The sequence below is a fragment of the Pelmatolapia mariae genome, linkage group LG5, assembly GCF_036321145.2.
Source record: "Pelmatolapia mariae isolate MD_Pm_ZW linkage group LG5, Pm_UMD_F_2, whole genome shotgun sequence".
Taxonomy (NCBI): Eukaryota; Metazoa; Chordata; class Actinopteri; order Cichliformes; family Cichlidae; genus Pelmatolapia; species Pelmatolapia mariae.
Window position 1 is genome coordinate 24,477,283 of NC_086231.1, and position 20,944 is coordinate 24,498,226.

Genomic DNA, 20,944 nt, shown 5'->3' on the forward strand with positions numbered 1-20,944 from the left:
CAAACTTCTGCAAGTTTTACAACGGCATGCTTCTGTCCAGATTCTACATATTAGTACAGCTTCATGAAACATATATTTTATAAACAGTTTAAATACTCCCCCACTCAGACCCCGTTCCCAACTTTGTGTACTGGGATGAGGTGTTATAATGATTCATGAAACCACTTTACGAGTCTATGCAAACTTCACAAAGAGCAAGGCCTGATCTGCAATCCAAGTTTACTTCAGTTTACCTCATTTGTCAAAATTGGACCGTTAACTAAACCCCAACACGCTCATTCCTCCGTCCTCACCTCACCTCGTCTCCTGTAACCCAGGCAACAAGAGCGCTAAAAATAACTAGGGACCCAAAGTAGATCAGCCATTTTCACTGTGGCCTGTAATTCCCTGCATCTAAAGAAAGGTACATTTGAAAAACTTCACAACTGCAAAGAGTGAAACTGCCGCTTGCTTTAATATATTCAACATTATGCCTCCTTCTCAGGTAGAAAGAAAACCACTTGGGCAAATGACTCAATATGTGTTTGCTGCCAGGAGAAGCTGAAAATCAGGGGTTTAAATCATTGTCAATCTTCATTTTGTGTGATGGCATGAAACATAGCATGATCTCAAAAGATAATGTCAATTACATTAATAGTTGCATCATATACAATAATTAACTTGAACACCTCATATGAACCCCAATCCTTGTTTCTACCTAAGAAACCCCAAATCAGTAGAAATAAAAACAATTTTTAGAGTAATTAGGGGTAAAACGACTCTGTAACAGGCTACAGAAGCTAATCGTGTCAGCTAAGAAGAGGAAACTGAGGCTATAATTCACACAGGCTCACACGGATCCTTCCCACCTTGGATCAGCGGTTCAGGTGTGTGGTGGTGTAATGGAGTGGGTGATTTCTTTTTAATTTTGTTTTTTTGCCAAACTTTGGCACATTTAAATGCCACAGCCTACCTTCTTACCCACATCTTTTGTTATTTGCTCTCATCGTCACAAACACAGACAGGAGATCTTCCTAACGTAATGTGCAATGCTTCAAAATACAGATTTTTACAATAACAATTTAATCTTCTATGTATAAATAATTTCTGATCTCTCTCGTGTTTTCAAGCAAATCCATTCAAAATAAGGAGTTGGTAGTTTCAAAAACTTCTTTAAATGAAGACATATAGGGCCTATTAATGTCAACTCGCTAAAACACAGAAGTCCACTTACTTGTGCAGTACTGCTATCTCATTCTCAATGCTGTTTTCCTTGCCCTCTAAGGCCTTCTTGGGGATACACTTGACGGCCACCAATTTCTGAGTCCTCTTCTCCTCAGCCAAGACCACCTCAGAGAAAGCCCCCCTGAAACACAAACACACAAGTCGGTCTGTTAGACCTGAGTTTATTTATCCCAGGGGCTTCAGCTCTTCACTTGCGTTGCTGACACTCTACAGAAAATAAGAAATTCCAGCTCTGATGTTAAACTGGTCTAACTTTTGTAATTCTTGGCTACCAGCATCTAAAAGCTAATATAAATTTTAGCTTGCTGATGCCAGATTGCGTTTATTTTTAATATCAGCCGCCTCCCGAAGTCTTTGACGTGCTGAGTCAAGTTTTGGAAAGACTACAACCTGGTGGGATGAGTTGGAAGCACCAGTATTAAATATCGAGGTTTATCTCAGTGACAAATGTTGATACTGGCCAAAAGATTTTAAGTATGACTCATGTAATGCTGTATATCAGTTGTATGCTACAGTTTACATTGTCACAGATTGAATAATGTTGTATGTGAAAGTCCATATGAACAGTAAATGGGGAAAAAAAGTCAGAATTTTTTTTCCCCCTTTTGGATGTATTGCAGGCTTCATAAAACTTACTGTTATGTAAAATTCACTGTCTTCTTATTTATCTGTATTTGTTTCTAATTTATCTATATTCAGGGGTGCACATAAGTGGTCCGCAGGCGCGCATTCGCTGTCAAAATAAAAGACGCACACCAGATAAGAAGTTGCAATGCACGTTTGCGTACATATAAAAGGCACTGTTTTTGTCCGCTAGAGTGGGATTTTCACGGTATATTCTGCACCACATCTCTGTGCATTCATCATTTGTTTGAAGCCAGCTCACCTCCTGCAACCACTTTTCCGAGAATACGCGCTTCTTTTGCGGTTCGGACTCCTTCGGACATTTCTTTGGAGGTGGAGGAACACCAAAGTAACTGCTTAAAGGAGCATGCTTCTTTGATATCTTTAAGAGTTCAACTTGCAACTTCTTATCTGGTGCGCGTCTTTTATTTTGACAGCGAATGCGCACCTGCGGACCACTTATGTGCACCCCTGTCTATATTTGTTTCTCTATTGTTTTCTCTTGTTTTAACCGATTGTGAAGCACTTTGGTCAACTCCGTTGCTTTTAAATGTGCTATACAAATACATTTTGAATTGAATTTGAATTGAATTTTGCCTTTTACCATCATTTACGTAAAGAACCCAGGCTTTGACTAGCTGAAGTACTGCAACGACAAATCTGACAGCCTTTTACACTTTTTTCTTTTTTATTCTCTTGGTTTCTCTATCCAGGAAATTCAAAACAAGTAAAGCATCTGAAGTCAGAGTAGCAAAAGAATAATAGCACTTTCCCATGACCCATTTCAGAGTGGAGGTGGACCTCGAGCATTCTGACCAAAGCCCGAAGAGTTCTGACTCAGCTCCAGTGCTGTTCAATAGCTATAAATCCTGAGCCACAATGATAGGCTTTGACACCGCAATACAACAGAAACAAGGTCACGGTAGCTTCAATGCAACGTTTTAGTTTCTTCATGTGTAATGTAACTTACTGTTTGAAACTGTGATGATTTTAATAAAATAAAATAAATAAATAAGCAAAACTAAAGGAAAAAACATTGGTAACATTAAAATGACATAACACTCTCCCTGCAGCAGAAGGTCTTCTGATTACTGATTTGTTTAGCCTACTAATCAATCTACCATATATTAAGCTGTACTTCACATAACACAATAAATAAAAGGAAGGGCTTCCATGAAAAAACTAGGGTCTTCCTGATTTTTAATTTTTTTTTTTTCCCATACACCTAGATTACAGAGCCTTTTTAGGGAAAAAAAAAACAGATGGAAAGACCACTATGGCACATAATAATCCTGGTAATTAGCCCTAAAGCTTAACATCTGTGCATCCCATACCCATGACCTTATGCTGTGTTTACAACACATAGGATGGACTGTTGGGATGATGAAGTGGGTAGTGTCGGGTATATATTTGGTTTTCTACTAAGTGCTAATGTTGGATGAATCTGAGCGTTTTCAAGTGAATACATTTCTTAAAGCAATGTGTAACACAGGCTATTAATTTCAAAGCTTTTGATACTCTCATGCTTGAATTCACTGGATCATTCTCACTGATTTTTATGAATTTTTAGAATAGAATTCAACTTTATTGTTATTGCACATGTCACAAGTACAGGCAACGAAATGCAGTTTGCATCCATCCAGAAAGTGCTTTAGCCATAATATAGATATACTAGAAAGCGAAAATTTCAGAAGAAATTTTAAGTGTGCCTATGCCGCTGCTAATCAGTGTAGTTTGCCATTCATACGGCTGCTTAGGGCAAAACTCAGAAGAGCAGCCATTCTCCACCATGAACTATAGTAAAAACAAACACCGCTCACGCCTCACAGATGACAGCTTACAGTTTTGTGTAAAGATGAATTTACTTCGTACAGCGCCAATTTGCAGACCTGTGCACACAGGTTCATGAGCAGAAGTCCCATTGTACCACGGCAGACCCGACAATGTTCGCATGAACACGCTTTGAAGCATTACGTTATGGACCACTTTTCACACATGGTTGGTTTACCCACACAGCCGGCTGTAGCTTTTCAACTCACAGCCAGACACACACCCAAAAAACAGCCGAGAGAGCACAGACTACGCCCGAGAGGCGTGATTGCCGATGCCGCTCAGGTGGGTCCACCTCCCCTGCAGCGGCACTGCAGACCACGCCCCGCCACACACATCAAACACGTAAAATAAATATTTATGCACTTTCGCATTCACTTTTTGTTTTTTGTTATTTTTACACAGTGTTCTGAATGATGAACAATGGTCTACAGCCAATCTTGTGTATTATTATACAAACTTTGGTTGTAAGATTCAGATAACTATTTAATAAAAGCTAAATATTTTATATGAGAGTAAGAAAGAAAAGTATATCTTTGTGTCCCCCTTTCCCTGTTAATGTCCTACCTGGCCCCCTGGTAAAAGCTTTGCTAGATCCGCCCCTGCACAGTTACCAGCTGTCAGCTACACAAAAACAGGAGCTTGGTGTTTATTTGTCTCTCAGAAACGGTTCATAACTTCCCTTCAACTCATTCATGTCACCTAAAAGGTAAACCTGTTTCTCCATCACCTGTTCAGCTCTGATGATTCAGTAAGGACATCTCCTGGTTTGGACCTGCCCTTTTTTCAGCTGTGGCTCCAGCAAACATCAGCTGATACTAGAAATTAAAATCAAATGAATTCTAACAACAGCTGATCAAGCTTAAACGTGCTGCTGTTGTTTAGCGCGATAAACAAGAGCGAAAAGCCGATCGTTGATCAGTTTCATGATTGAAGTTGCAACAGGCGAGAGAATGACAGGGGAGGCTTCGTAACGACAGAATAAATCGTAATATTGTCTCTGAATGTGGGACGATTCCGTTTGTACGGCAACTCTACGAACTAACCCTTATGAATAAAATAAAGTTCAACGTCAGTAACTTAGCGCGCACACAGCTGTATAGAAACTCCCGTCGTGCTAGCTAGCACGCAGTACGATTGTAAAAGGTCAGCACAACGAAAATAAACTACACCTAAACTCGGTTTATATCTGACCCAAATAGAGTGCAGTTCATAACTTCTTACCTGAAATTCAGTTCACCTCACGCTCCTGCCTTCGGTTTCCCTGATCCACGATTGAGCTCCGCGTTAGCCACCACCGGTCGATCGGCGGTTGCCTCGCCGCTTCGTATGTCTCGTTCCCCGCATGTCCTTTCTGTCACACACCGGTGGATAGCTGCCCTCGGTTGTAGCTCCGCGCGTTAGCCACCACCAAACAACTCAGTTATTTTTTCCACATCGACCAGCATCATCGGCTCATACTACCAAGATGGCGCGGCCACGTCCAGACGCCTTCCTGACCGCTCCGCTCCGACTATCCTATTTTCTTGTTTTTTTACTTATTTTTTGCACTGGTTTACATTCCAAAATCCTCTAGCCTTATAATATACGACGGCAGATCACTTGTAAACATCGGTGACAAGGTTGCACATCTAATCTTGGACACTTTTAAACCTGACCCATCCTGGCCGCCAGAGATTCTACGCGGCGCGGAGAACAACAAAGGACGGGCCGCTCATCCGAGGCGTAGAACAAAGAAGCGCCGGGGGAAACGCGCTGGCATTAGGAACAGACTGAGACAGCAGGCGCATCGCGCACCACTGCCCAGTATCCTACTGGCCAACGTACAATCCATGGAGAACAAGCTCGATGACCTAAGAGCAAGAGTCACCTTCCAACGTGACATGAGGGACTGCAACATTCTGTGCTTCACGGAGACATGGCTGACCCCCACTGTGCCGGACCAGGCCGTAACTCCGTCGGATTCATTCTTTGTGCTCCGCGCGGACAGAACGGCAGAGTCGAACAAAACCAAAGGTGGAGGAGTGTGCTTCATGGTAAACAGAAAGTGGTGTGATGCCAGGAGCATTTCTACTCTTTCCAGCAGCTGCTCGCCACATCTGGAATTCCTGAGCATTAAGTGCCGCCCTTTCTATCTGCCCCGTGAGTTCACCTCGGTCATCGCCATGGCGGTCTACATCCCACCTCAAGCGGACACAGGTATGGCTTTGTCCGAACTACATGATGTGCTGAGTTCGCTTCAAAACAAGGACCCGGGCGCAGCCCTCATTGTAGCAGGAGACTTTAATAAAGCGAACCTCAGACAAGTCATGCCAAACTTTTACCAACATGTCTCGTGTCCAACGAGGGGGGATCGAATTTTGGATCACTGCTACACGCCATACAAGCAGGGCTACAAAGCTGTCTCACACCCGGCTTTTGGGAAGTCTGACCACAACGCCATCTTCCTCATTCCCCAATATAAACAAAACATACGGAGGGAAGAAGTAACCACGAGGGAGGTGAAACGGTGGTCTGCCCAATCAGAAGCTACGCTACAGGACGCACTCGACGACGCCGACTGGGACATGTTCAGAGCATGCGCAGTCGACATCAATGAGTTTACGGAAGTAGCAGTATGCTTCGTCAATATGCTAGCGGAGGAGATTATCCCCACTGCGAGAGTCACCACATTCCCAAACCAGAAACCGTGGATGGACAGATCGATCCGCGCTGCAGTAAACGCCAGGACCGCCACCTACAATGCGGGTCTCGCCACTGGCGATATGAGCGCCTACAAAGTGGCCTCATACGGCGTGCGGCGCGTGGTGAGAGATGCTAAACGCCGGTACCGGGAGCGTGTGGAGTCCCGCTTCCTCCAGGGCGACACACGGAGTATGTGGCACGGACTACGCACCATTACGGACTACAAACCCAGGGACACTGCGCCGATCAACGCCGACTCTGCATTCACCAATGAGCTGAACCAGTTCTACGCCCGTTTCGAGGTTAGCCAGGTGGCTAATGCCATCTACCGCCTGACTACCGAGGACAGTGACGTCATCAGCGAGAGACCGGTGACCAGCATCGCGGAGCATGACGTCCGAGCGGCATTGAGGAGAGTGAACACAAGGAAAGCGGCGGGGCCAGATGGCATCACCGGCCGTCTGCTGCGCTGCTGTGCTGACCAGCTAGCAGGTGTGTTCACTTACATCTTCAACGAGTCCCTGGCGAAGTCTGTGGTCCCCACATGCTTCAAAAGATCCACCATCATCCCGGTGCCCAAGAACAGCAAACCCTCATCCCTGAACGATTACCGGCCAGTTGCGCTGACCTCGGTAGTAATGAAGGTGTTTGAGAGGCTGCTGAAAAACATCATCTCCTCCTCCATCCCAGACACCACAGATCCGCTCCAGTTCGCCTACCGACCCAACAGATCCACTGAGGACGCCATCGCCCACGTCCTGCACACCACCCTCAGCCACGTGGACAAGAAACAGGGTAACTATGTGAGAATGCTGTTTGTTGATTACAGTTCAGCGTTTAACACAATAGTGCCCAGCAGACTGTTCACAAAGCTGAGGGATCTGGGACTCAACAGCCGCCTGTGTGCGTGGGTGTTGGACTTCCTCACTGGCAGAACTCAGGTGGTGAGGTTGGGTAGGTGTGTCTCCGACAGCATCACCATCAACACAGGAGCACCACAGGGGTGTGTCCTCTCGCCACTGCTCTACTCCCTCTACACTTCAGACTGTGTGGCCACCCACGGCTCCAACACCATTGTGAAGTTTGCTGACGACACAGTGGTGTTGGGTGCCATCTCCAACAGCGATGAGGCGGCCTACATGGACGAAGTGAAGAATCTGGCATCATGGTGCCAGGACAACCACCTCCAGCTGAACGTCGGCAAGACCAAGGAGCTGGTGGTGGACTTCAGAAGGAGTCAGCACAGAGAGTACAAGGCCATTATCATTAATGGAGGGTGCAGTCCTTTAAGTATCTTGGCGTCCACATCTCCTCAGACCTGACATGGGCTGCCCACATTCAGGTCCAGACCAAAAAGGCTAGGCAGCGCCTGTATCACCTACGACAACTGAGGAAGTTCAGGGTCTCTCCAAAGATCCTCAGGATCTTCTATACAGGCGCTGTGGAGAGCATCCTCACACAGAACATGACATCGTGGTTTGGAAACAGCTGTGTGAAGGACCAAAAAGCTCTCCAGAGAGTGATCCGTACAGCAGAACGCTGCTCCAGGATTGCTCTCCCCCCGCTTCAGGACACCTACACCAGGGGATGCCGGACTAGAGCAACGCAGATACTGAAGGACCCGTCCCATCCTGGCAACAAACTGTTCCAACTTCTACAATCTGGTAGAAGGTTCCGCATCATCCGGGCAAGGACAGAGAGACTCAAGAGGAGCTTCTATCCTCAAGCCATCCGGGCCCTAAACCAACCCCCCCCCCACACACGCACACACACACACACACACACACACACACACACACACACCCGTCCTCTCACATCATCTATAATTGACTGAGACTCTCCTCCAGACACTCAATTCCTTTAACTTTAAATATGTTTATATTGTCCATTCTGTAAAATAGTCAGATGTCTATTCATATTAATGTACAGAATTCACCTGCTTGCTGCTACTACTGCACATTCACCCAATGTATATACTATATATATATATATTTTATATATATTTATAATGTTATTCCTCTACCCCCCCCCCTTTTTTTGCACATGTTGAGGAGCGTGTCAGGATACATTTCACTGTGTGTTATACTTGTATAACTATGCATGTGACAAATAAAGAACCTTGAACCTTGAACCTTGAATCATATAAACGAAAAATAAGTCCAGCTGAGACACAGACTCTGGCGAGCGATCGGGTGATGAAACGAGAGTCAGCCGCCTCACTGTAAGCCAAGCCCGGGTGCTTTTTCACGAAGAGACGCTAGCCGCGCTAGCTAGCTACGCTAGCGGCGCTAGCTAGTTAGCCGGCTAGCAGCAACATCGTCAGAGAACTGTTGCTAATATGGGATGTTTTGACAAAACGAGCAGATATTTGAAGTTTACACACCTACATTCTCGCCTGAAAATATCTTAAAAGTTTATTTTGTGACCTAGAAACACTAATAAAAGACATTTAAAACGAAGACGTGTCCGCCATTGTTTAACTCGGCAGAGGTGTGCTATGAATTGTGGGATATGGAGTTTTCCACCAAGCATACGCCCTTGCGGTTACCGTAACTATTCAATGGTTCGCGCAACCTTAAAACTTCCAATGGTTCCTGAAAGCAGCGACGCTGTGCGCGCCATTGATATTGTCGTCATTACGGTATCCAAATAAGGGTAGACAGGCCGTACCACTCCCGGCATACCACTAGAGAGAGCTAACACACCACAAATGAAGTTTGAAATTTGTTTCAATGGGACCAAAAGATGGAGCCAACACACCACAAATGAAGTCTGTTTCTATGGCGCCAAAAGAAGAATCTTTCTAAATTTGCACTAAAATATTAATATTTAAAAAACTATAAAAGTCATAAACACCAAAAGTCATTGCATACTAGTCTAGCTCCAGCCGCACAAAATGATATAACATATGTTACCCTTGTGTCAGAACTGTGCGGCAGATAAGCGCGGGAAAATTTTCACTAAAATATTAATATTTAAAAAACTATAAAAGTCATAAACACCAAAAGTCATAGCACACCATTCCAGATCCAGCCGCACAAAATGAGGTAACATATATGAAGCTTGTCTCAAAACTGTGGGGCGAGTTACGCGGCGAAGTTTTAGGCGGAAAAAGGAAAATAACTAGAAAAATTTGCATTTCCTGCGAAAATGCTGTGTGGATGCCTTAACGCTGAAGCTGTCTGCTGAAAAGCTGAAAAGTTGCAAAAAGTTGTATGGTGGTGAAAAAAAAATGTCACCCTGAGTAGGATTCGAACCTGGCCCCGCCAGACTCAGAGATGCTACTCATCTCACTGACCCAAACTCATTTACACAAAGAAGAGGTGGACAGATTGACAATTCTGCTGAAATGAGCAGAAGCTGCTGAGAATTGTGCTGATAAGAGGTGAAAAGGCTGAAAATTTTGCAGAAAAGAGGTGAATCAGCAGAATTTCTGCAGAAAAGAGGCAAAGAAGCAGAAACTTGCGCTAAAAAGAGGTGAATCAGCAGAGTTTCTGCTGAAAATAGTTTTTTTTTCTGAAAACAGCCAAAAAAGCTGGAATTTATGCTGAAAAGGGGTGAAAAAAATGAAAACTTTGCTGAAAAAGGGTGAAGAAGCTAAAGTATACCAAATCAAAGTATTTGTGCCAAAACAGTATTTCTGCCATATTGTGGTATTTGTGCTACAAAAGTTACTACATTACAACATGAATACGGATTAAAGATGAAATAAACTGGCAACAAATTCCTCCACTACAAACCAGTCTGATACCACTTCTTTGCATTGTTGACGTTTACTAAGGCACTACCCAAAAGGCGCCACAAGAGGGCACTCCAACACAAGAGATGACCTATGTACACTGATGCACTTAGTAACAGTCAGCCTCCTACTTTGCCACTACGTATTACAGCGGAAATACAGTAGCAGAAATACAATGTTTTTGCAGTAATACTGTAATTTCACTCAAATACTATGAAATAGCAGTAATACTATGATTTGGCAGAAATACTATGTTTCAGTACAAATACTATGACAAAGCAGAAATACTATGACTTAGAAGTAATACTATAACAAAAGGGATTCCTCAAAATACTATGAAATTGCAGTAATTCTATGATTTGGCAGAAATACTGTACTTCGTACAAATACAATGCTTTGGTAAAAATACTATATTTTGATTTTAACTCTATGATTTGAAAAAGATGAAAGCATTGAAAAAGGTGAAAAGGCTGGAAATTTTGCAGAAAAGAGATGAATCAGCAGAATTTCTGCAGAAAAGAGGCAAAGAAGCAGAACATTGCGCTGAAAAGAGGTGAATGAGCAGAATTTCTGCTGAAAAGAGGCAGAATTTCTGCTAAAAAGAGGCAGAAGGTTCTGTATGTAGAAAAAGAAACACGATAAACCATGTGTGAAATAAAGAAATGAAATGAAAGAACAACCTGATTCTGCTCAAATTCACCAATCAGAGCTACTGCCTCTGTCTGCTTCATTAGGCTGGGTACTTGTATGTATTTCGGTCCATATTAGAAAAGCTGCTAAAATGATAAAACTTTGCAGAATTGTAATAAATGATCAATATAAATGACAGGTCTGTGATAGTGTTTAAATTTGTAATGAAAAAAAATGTTGAAGCAAGGTGGGATTGAACCCACGACCTTTGAGCTGCAGAGCCGTGTCATTACTGATTGCGCCACCTGGGAAGGGGGCGGGCGGCTGAAAAACAAAGAGATCAGCAATCAGAAATAGATCGCGATGAGAGGCGAAAAGTGCCGTTTTTTGGAGTCACAAAACGTCGTGTAACTCAAAAACTAGGAGGGCTAGCAGAATAATTCTTGTACTGGGTGAATCAGCGGACTTTGGTGTATTTTGACTGCGATTTTCATAGCTCTTTGTACCTCCGTCGCGGAGATATGACGAGAGAAGGAACGGCTTCATTTTCAGAGTGTGAGAACTGAGAGGAGGACAGATTTCCACCCCTCAAACAAACGTAATTTATGGCTCAACGGTAAGATGAATGTAAAAACTGCTTCCACTGTGAGTGTCAGCAGTGTCTGAAGATAAATTGGCACAAGCCTCATGTCCTAACTTTGCTTTGTTAAGGAGATATGGCGATTTCAAAATGCCTCCCGTTACAGAATTTCAGCTCTGAATTTCAAAACCTCCCCATAGACTTTGAATGGGAAGTAACCAGACTATGTGTCACTTCGAGGCAAATTGCGAAAAAACGGTAAATCGCACAATAAAGATAGTAACATTGTCTGAAAGCCAGCAAAAATACCTACGTTTTGATGTATAATTTGTGGAGGTTGAGTGGAAATTGAGCGAGTAGCAAGAAGTTGTTCAGACATGAAGAGAAAATTCAGAACAGACCAGCACACACTCTGAGTTAATTGCATAGCAACCATAGCAACGCATGTATTTTCTGAAAAATCACAATTTTGCAACTGAAAACTTAAAGAGAGATAAGATTAAAACGGTAGAAGGTCTGAAAAAGCTGATTCAGACAGGAATAGCCCAATACGTTGAGAACGTTTTAAAGTTTGAATGGAGTTTCTAGGTGAAAGCATGAGGAAGCAGTTAAGTTTCAAAACCAAGCAAGTTTTAGCAGAATTGTGGAAGTTTTCCATTCATTTCAATGGGACAAATTAAAGGAAAAAAGTGTAATATTTTAAAAAGTATAATAGTAATAAACACCAAAAGTCATAGCAGTCGTTAGCAGAAAGAGCAGAACAGTTTAGAGTTTGAACTGAGAAAATCGGCTGAAAACTGAGGGAGTAGTTAAGTGCCGAAAAACGTACGGAAGCAACTTTAAGAATATTAAAGAATAAAGAGAAACAGGAACTCAATAGTGTGGATGCCCTCTGAGGGCATCCACACAATAAGTAGGATAAATCTGACGAATAGTAATAATAAGTGTGCCTCTTGGCATAGGCACACTTAATTACAAAAATATATATTAGCAATAATATAGATATATTACAGAAATGGGTCTATTATAGGTCATTTTTGCAATGGTGGTTCTTCCAAAAGTCTTATTGCACGAGGTCACCACTCTCAGTCAGTTCATTTATAAAGTCCATTTGAACACAACACAGTGCTAAACAGCAAGTAAACCATTACAACAAGAGTGAAAATGTTTAGAACAATAAAAATAATGATTTTATCCAATATTCTTCAGGTAGGAGTGTCAGGCAAGCCATTACACAACAAACACAAAAATTGGATTTTTTATATCTCACCTGAAGAAAATCTGAATTGATGTGTAGTTTTACAGGAAAGTTTACATAGCTTGAAATAACTCACAATGATGTCTTGCGATGAAGGAGTAATTCACACTACAACAGACACTGACAGTGAACAATGTTTGTTTTTTGTTTTCTTAAAAAAAAAAAATCTATGATCATTTCAGTATTAGCTGCCAATACCATGTTCAAACATGTCCCTGTTTTCTTAAAACCATTGGTACGATAAAAACTCAAATCAAAAGTGAAATCGGTTGTTATCTCTCTGGTTCCAGACAGTTGTTTGTGTAGACAGAAAGGAAGGACATGCATTCAGTCTAGAGATTTACAGATTCATAATTACTGCCAAACAAGAAGACTTGTTTTCATACCAGCGACACCTGAAAAACAAGCAACTCTGTCTTCTCTGTAAAGTAATCCTAGAAAAAAAGAATTCTGCAAATCACATTTACATTCATAATTCAAATTTTAATTTTAAATAAAATAAATACATTCTCGAAAGAAGGCTGATTTTGTCGAATGTAATTTATGGCTCCTGAGTTATATCAGGATTTTCCATAAAGGGACACTGTGTTGGCAAAGGTCGAGTGCACTGAGCAGTGATAGATGTCGCCCGCAGTCCTATTTTGGCTCAGCGTTTGTGTTCCTGTTTGCATTTCTTGCAGTATTTATAAGAGTTGTTTGTGTTTTTTGCTTTGGGAAATTATTTTTGTAGTGAAATAAAGCCCATGATCAATGTAACAAACTCAAAAATTGGGTTCCCATTTTGCTACTACTATTGAAATACACGCTGCCATGCATGACATTGTGATATTTCAAGTTTGACATGACAGGCAGTGGTGCACGCTGAATAACACTGGCAATGGCTTCCTTACAAAATAAGTACAGTGAAACTGCTTGCTTCCTGATTACATTTAAAGAAATTGAATACGCAGATAGAGGGCTTACAATTACTTTTTTTTAGTTATCAAGCAAAATTCGTAAAGACAACAAATGAACAGTAGTTGAGCTTAGATATATATGTTTTACAACGGGTCCTTACACAAACTTTATGCAGTGACCCTCATGCAGCTCTCTGGTGGTGTTAACTACAAAAACTCAAAGAACCCTGAACCCAGATCTTGATAAGACTAACTGTGAGTGAGGCTTCGTGGTCATGTGTCAACAAGAAACTAAAACTTGTGCAGGAAGGCCATCAGCTTTGGCAGAAATCCAGCTCTGTGGAGGAGTTTGTCACTGCTGCAAATTCCTCTGCAGCATCTGGAGAATTTAGCTGACATTCTCCATGCTTCCACTGACAAACCAAAAGGGCTCTTGGGAAGTGTCAAACAGTGGTTCACAGAAACGGTCTTTGACTACAGATATTCAAGGGGGGATTTTATTTGTTTTGCATGATAAAAACTGTATAACCATTTTGCCATGTGAAATAATCCTGATGTATATTTGCCTGACTTAAATTGTTTAAAATAACTTGATATTTATATTTAACCACATTTTGCCATAAACACCCCCCCAAGAAAAAAAACAAAACCTTTTATGTTCCTGACTTCCCATCACAAAATAAGACTGGTCATTGTTTTTATGTAGTTCCCGAAATTACTTCCTTATTTTCTGAATATCAGGAAACAGTCCTTCACTGCGTTGGTCCTTGCTCTTTCACCTTTAAAGTGACACTTTTACTGAGCAGCAGCCTTGACGGCCACTGTTTAATAAAAACAGAAGAAGCAGACACAAGTTCAGCCAACTGCCTTCTACGCTTGTCACCACACAGGAGATGCCAAACAAATGTAGCAGCAACCCTCAAGTACTGTTGTTATACAACTGTATAAAGTAAATTATCTGAGTATTATTTGATGTGTCTGCCACTGGCACCGTGTAGACTAAAAAAACATGAAGAATATAGAAAGGATGGCTATGTCGGGTGAGTTTGCTGAAGGTTAATCCTAACCAAGGTTTCAGTTGGATTATAAGGTAAACAAACGTGTTTACAGAGCTGTTCCCGTTCCAAACAGGACGTTCTAATCAGCACCATGGGAACTGTGTCCAGAAACAGGAAACACTCAGTCCCCTCACCCTCACGCACACACAGGCATGCAGACATGGTACGACTGGACAGCTATTAGCTGCTAAGCCCTTAATGAGGACTAGCTTGCCATTATACAAACAGTAGGGCATTTCTCAGAAAAACACTGTGTAAATACTTTACACAGTGGTTTCAATATATACATACTGTATACAGTCAAATATAGAAAAGACATAACCACATTTAGGCCTCACACAGTTTAAATATTTGCATAAACTCCGTCTCTGTTGGTTTTACACCCCACCCAAACATTTGAATAAGATGCTGGGTTGTTTTTTTGTTTTTTTAATTATTATTAATTTTATTGATCGTAAAACAACACCTTTTTTATTTTGTTACTGTTGTATTGTATAAAGTAAGTGTCAGTGATGATGCAGATATGTACAGCACATATTCCAATTAAAATGAACTCTGCAAAGCACACATTAAAAAAAGAAAATCAACAATGAAGTATTTCTTATGTGGCAGTGACGTTTTGAGAATACTAATCTTCTCTGACTATCTGCCATGGAAAAAGGACATTTCTTATTTCTCAAACTCACAGCAATTCTGCCATCTGTCCTGCTGAGAAGTTGGTCAAGAAGGTATGTAAACAGATGACAAAACTGTAACTGTGGAAAGGTCAGAGAGACATAGGGAAGGACCATCTGGCCCAATCAGAGCTGAGAGATACCCAACTGTGAAACTGGACCTGAAACATAAAAAGACCATCTTTGCTCTGTGGGCCTCCCAAACATGAAGAACAGCACAATCAAACCACAATCACTCTCGATTTACATATAACAACACAGCACACGGACACAACACATCAGTAAAATGTGGTCATCTAACCTTAAAGGGAGACCCATTTAAATTCTTGAATTACCTTTTTTTTTTTTGCTCCACCAAGGCAAAGACACAAATCTGAGACAGTGAAAAATACTTGTCCATCTGTCAGCAACATCACACAAAAACTGCCAGAATTTAGCCTACATTAACCACATCTACCTCATGAGTAAATAATGTTGCCTATGTTGTGTTTACAGCCTATTGTTTTGAATCACCTGATCAAAACTACCATTTACACATCGCTGATATCTCAAAATTATACACCGTGCCTCCTTTGTCACTGGCGCCCTGATGCAGCAGGTTATGACGATATCAAAATACATCTCTCACTTCCAACTCATCACATATGGACACATGTATAAGAGCCCTTGGCATCAAATCACATAAAGGCAGTGGTTAACCCATCCAATACGATGGGTTAACTTTTGGCATATTTTAACTCCTATACTATGTTCCAATATTATACTATACCTAACACAGTAGTGTGCCTAGCAAGTAAAAAAGGAAGTGAAAATCAATAAGTGAAGATCAAATAAACTCAGAAGCTTCCAGATTATCCTTCAAACCTTTTCTGTCTTTGAAAGCCCACCATTACCCCTCTGCATTGAACACAGACTAGCAGAGCATTGTATTGGTGTGGAGCTGCGATGAGTATGTTTGCATTCTGTTCTCCTAGTTTACACATCTGCAGTATTAAACCTTCCTATGGGGCTAAGACTTGCTGTGATTGCATACCGAGTGAGAATGTATACACATACTGTATCACAAATGTGAAAAGTAAAATGAAAAAGATATTTATTTACTTTTAAATGGTTTAAATAAACCATTTAAAAACCATTAACTAAAATAAGGCAACACGGTGGCACGGTGGTTAGCACTGTTGCCGCACAGCAAGAAGGTCCTGAGTTCAATTCCACCATCAGGCTGGGGTCTTTCTCTGTGGAGTTTGCATGTTCTCCCCGTGTTTGCGTGGGTTCCCTCCGGGCACTCTGGCTTCCTCCCACCGTCCAGCTTGTGGGGATAGGTTAATTGATTAATCCAAATTGCCCATAGGTGTGAATGTGAGTGCGAATGGTTGTCTGTCTCTATGTGTTAGTCCTGCGACAGACTGGCGACCTGTCCAGGGTGTACCCCACCTCTCGCCCTATGACAGCTGGGATAGGCTCCAGCACCCCCCGCGACCCTGAAAAGGGGAAGCGAATGGATGGATGGCTTAAAATATGACCTACTGATATTGACAAAGTGCACCAAAGACCAGCACCATGGCTAAACTATGTTTTTTAGTGTAATACTCAGTACAATCCACACTACAGTTCAGTGAAGTAATATTACATAACCAAACCAAGAAAACCAAACTGCTACATCTAGCGCTATGAGCAACATGGGGAGCTACTGGCTAGAGTGAACTCATCAATTCACCAAAAGGCAAACATTGCTCCTGAAGTCTGTACTGTTGTCAGTCTCTGAATGGTGATAGCAGACAGACAGCAATCCCATGATTCCTCTGTCCTCTCTAGGTTACTATCCAAATATTTCTGTAACGGTAAATCTAAATATTGGAAACACTAACAATTTACTTTTAGACATCTGATATGTTCATGAGACACCAAGGAACCATCAACAAAAGATATTTTCTGACTTTTTATATGGAATACTATTTGTAAATTAAAACAGCTTTAAATCTACAAGTACACAAGCGCTGGCATCAATAATGGTCAGCTTGTAGCATGAAAAATTTTCAGCAGAAAAAAATCTGTCCTTCACTGAGAATAATTAAGCCACTCTGACAATACACAGTCTATCTGGACCAATCATCTCATGACGTAGCCTCTGCAGCTAATGTTGTTTCTGAGGATAGAAATTCTTGGTTTTGTTATCTGCTATTTCCTCAATAAATAACAAAATTAAAACTCTCAAACTATCATCACAAAATAACTGAAGGTTTCAAGTCTGAACTATGGCCAGTGTAGTAAGAGTAGAGCAGGGCGATATGGCCAAAAATATTTATCACGATATATATTTGAAAATTTGCGATAACGATATAACTGACGATATAATTGATGCGAGACAAAATACAACTCCACAACTTTACTAGCGCAAAAAAAACACCATCCATTTATTTTCACTTAAACAAGAAGCTGTTTTTTATGTGCATTAACCTCCTAAGACCCAAACTCTTCCACTGCATGCATTTTTAATTTCTCTTTGATATTTGGGCATATTGGGGCCCGATGAATGTAAAAACAAAGAATTACCAGATTTTTTTTTTGCCTTATTTTTGTTTTTAAGAAAAATGAGAGCCACATATGAGCATATTCATTTAAAATTTTGATAGAACAGTAGCAGTATAATGTCCTCGTAAGTGGATATCAGGCCCTTGTAGAGCAAAATTCAGTATTTTGGTCTAAATAACCCAAAATGTGATGTCCACATATGTGGACGCCAGGTCCTAGGAGGTTAAAGCTATATAAAAATTTAACAGTGCAAATGCAAATTCCTTGCTGAAATTTTAACCAAAAGGCATTTCCAGTAGAAATGGGCTGACATATCCTGAGCATAACCATGTATAATATCCACTGAAGTTAAAAAAAGGTGCTTTGCAACATTAAACTGCAGTGTGCCAAATACGTATTTTTCGGACCATAAGGTGCACGGGATTATAAGGCACAGTTCGTTTGACTTTGGGACCTGAAGCGGAGGGAATTTAGGACCCAGATTACTCCCAGATTTACGAGCACCTTAGCCCAACAAGTACGGCAATAACGATGGCCCGCTTGCATGTTCTACAAAAAAATGTGCTTTGTTGTGTATCTGACGGGCAAACACCAAACCAGTTCCACATCACTGAAGTTGCACCATTTTTACAAACCAATTCTGGTTCATCCATTTCACTCAACAATCGGCCATGTGTAACCGGTGTGGTTCTGCGTTGTGTCTGACGATAAAAGGTAAAAGAAAGAAAGACCTCCAAATAAATAGCTTGCCCACTCCAGCTCCTCTCCCACAGGGTAATTGTAGAAAAGGGCTGGCATTTATTTTTTACATTAAACATGAAGTATGAATTTACACGTAACATATTTGACATAAGATCAAAAAACAACAACAACACGAAATCCGACATACCTGACGATAAAAAGTAAAAGAAAGAAAGACCTCCAAATAAATAGCTTGCCCACTCCAGCTCCTATGACCAAATACAAACATTGGGGAAGAGGGTTAGCTCAACCCACCACAACTTCCAAGCTAGCAAGAATTATCTATTCATGCTAGTGTTCACGTTCCCTAGAGCAGCGGTCCCCAACCTTTTTTGCGCCATGGACCGGTTTGTGCCCGACAATATTTTCACGGACCGGCCTTTCAGGTGTCGCGGATAAATACAACAAAATAAAACTAGTACCGGTACCGAAAAAAAGAAGATTTATTGATAACACATGTGAAAAGACCCAGGAAAACCGAGTTAACGAAAAAAAAAAAACGATAACAAAATAACGCTAAAAACCGATAAAAACCCTGAAAACCATACATTTCACACCCGAGTCTCAACTCTCGCGGCCCGGTACCAACTCTCGCGGTACACATAAGTGGCACACACATACTACACATTTATAGCATCTAACAAAAACAGGCATAATGATGACAATAACTGAACTAAAATTGCAATCAGAAACATCAGGGTGGCTAAATATGAATTATATGTGTGTTTTACAGTGTTGAAAAGAAATGACACCAACCTCTTCCACAGGGGAATTGTAGAAAAGGGGAGAGGCAAAAGGGGTACACTGTATTTATACGGTTGCACCAAAGAAGAAGAACAATGAGGAGGGGCTCTAACTGATAATGAACATAACTACAGGCTTGGAGGTCCTAAAAGTCAGGTATAAAAGGAACAGTTTGGGGGTTTAGAACACATTTTGTTTATATTTGTTTAGAACACATTATAACAAGATGTGATTTATGACCCTATTACACATGTGCGTATGAAAACAAAGGCACTGCGCATGCGCGTTTTACCCATATTCTATCGCAATATTTCATTTTCTTATCGTTGCCTAACATTGTACCGGTATTACCGTGAACGGTATAATATGGCCCAGCCCTAAGTGAGGTCACCTTACCAACTCCAGTTAATTCAGAACACTGCTGCCTGGATTTTAACTGGCACTAAGAAATATGAGCATATTTCTTACTCCAATAATAAATCAATGTTAAACTTAGACTGGCTCACCATTCAATTTTGTATCCATTTTAAAAGAAAAAGCTACTTTTAGAGGCTACCTTATCCACAAGGGGGGTCACCACAAAAGGTAGCTCTCTAAAAATGCACCTCATGAGGTAGCTTGACTTCACAAATCTTGTTGTCCTTAAAGTATTTTTTGGGAAAGCCAGAAGCTGTTCACTGTGTCCATGGAAAAAAAACCAAACAAATGATAAACACACACGCGCGCGCGCACACGCGCACACACACACACACACACACACACACACACACACACACACACACACAGTATTTTGAATTTTGTAAAATCCAACTTTGAATTTTTGCTGTTCTCCAGAGCCCATAAAAAGGTATTTGGGAGAGCCATACAACAATCCCCCAAAAGCTTCCATTACCTTGAACCTTGCCCTGATATACTGAATGCTCATATACCATCTACACCTGCTAGTAAAGATTATGTTCAACTATAAATTAAGGTATCGCATGCAGAGCAAGTTGCAAAAAAGCAACAAGAAATTTCTAAATTTTTTTGACATGGAAATGCTAAGTATATACATACATTTAGGGAAAATTTACCCTCAAAAAGTGCACTGTAAAAAAATCAAGTTGGTATTTTGCATTGATAAGCTGGTCCTGCTGTTTCAGAGATTCAGGATTCATCCAATTCTCATGAAAAGGCAGCAGCAAGGAGAATTTTATGGTTTGCTCCAGAAGCTGAAGCTGTATCATGAATGCTTTCGTACATATTTCAGGAAGTCAGTGGGGCAGTTTGAGCTCCTGTTGGCATAGTTGGGACAACAACTGAGAAGCCAGAGAAATAATTTCAGAGAGGTGATTGCGCCTAGCTGTTTATCTGAGGTAAAACAGTATTAAGTTAATATTTCCGTATCATTGTATATTCACTACCGATGTGCATGTTAAGCTATGAGGACTCTTGTTGCTTAATATAGTGGTCTGATTACTAAATATTTTACGTGTCCTGTGTTTAAAGGCCTTTAAAGTCTTCACTCATTGATTTTGTTTTATAGCTTGATTATTTATGGATTCTTACTCTCTTTGGTATACAAATTAAATTTCCAGCACGCACCTCTTTGCAGTACACCATTGGACAGGCATCAACAAAAGACAAAAGTAACAAGAAGCTCTTAAATAATGTCAAAAATCTACCCAGCTAAAAAAAAAAACCAAAACAAAACACACACACAGAGAGTAGTTTGCTGGTAGTTTGAGTG

At 41.1% G+C, this 20,944-nt stretch overlaps 1 protein-coding gene across 3 annotated transcripts in view; it reads right to left on the reverse strand.

Moving 5' to 3' along the window:
* camk1b (calcium/calmodulin-dependent protein kinase Ib) overlaps nucleotides 1-20,944 on the reverse strand; it is a 51,897-nt gene that overhangs the window by 13,590 nt on the left and 17,363 nt on the right. For all 3 annotated transcript variants that reach the window (XM_063474395.1, XM_063474394.2, XM_063474396.1), the window contains one exon: nucleotides 1,214-1,345. In XM_063474395.1, coding sequence (XP_063330465.1) covers nucleotides 1,214-1,345 — 132 coding nt within the window. The remainder of the gene's footprint in view (nucleotides 1-1,213; nucleotides 1,346-20,944) is intronic.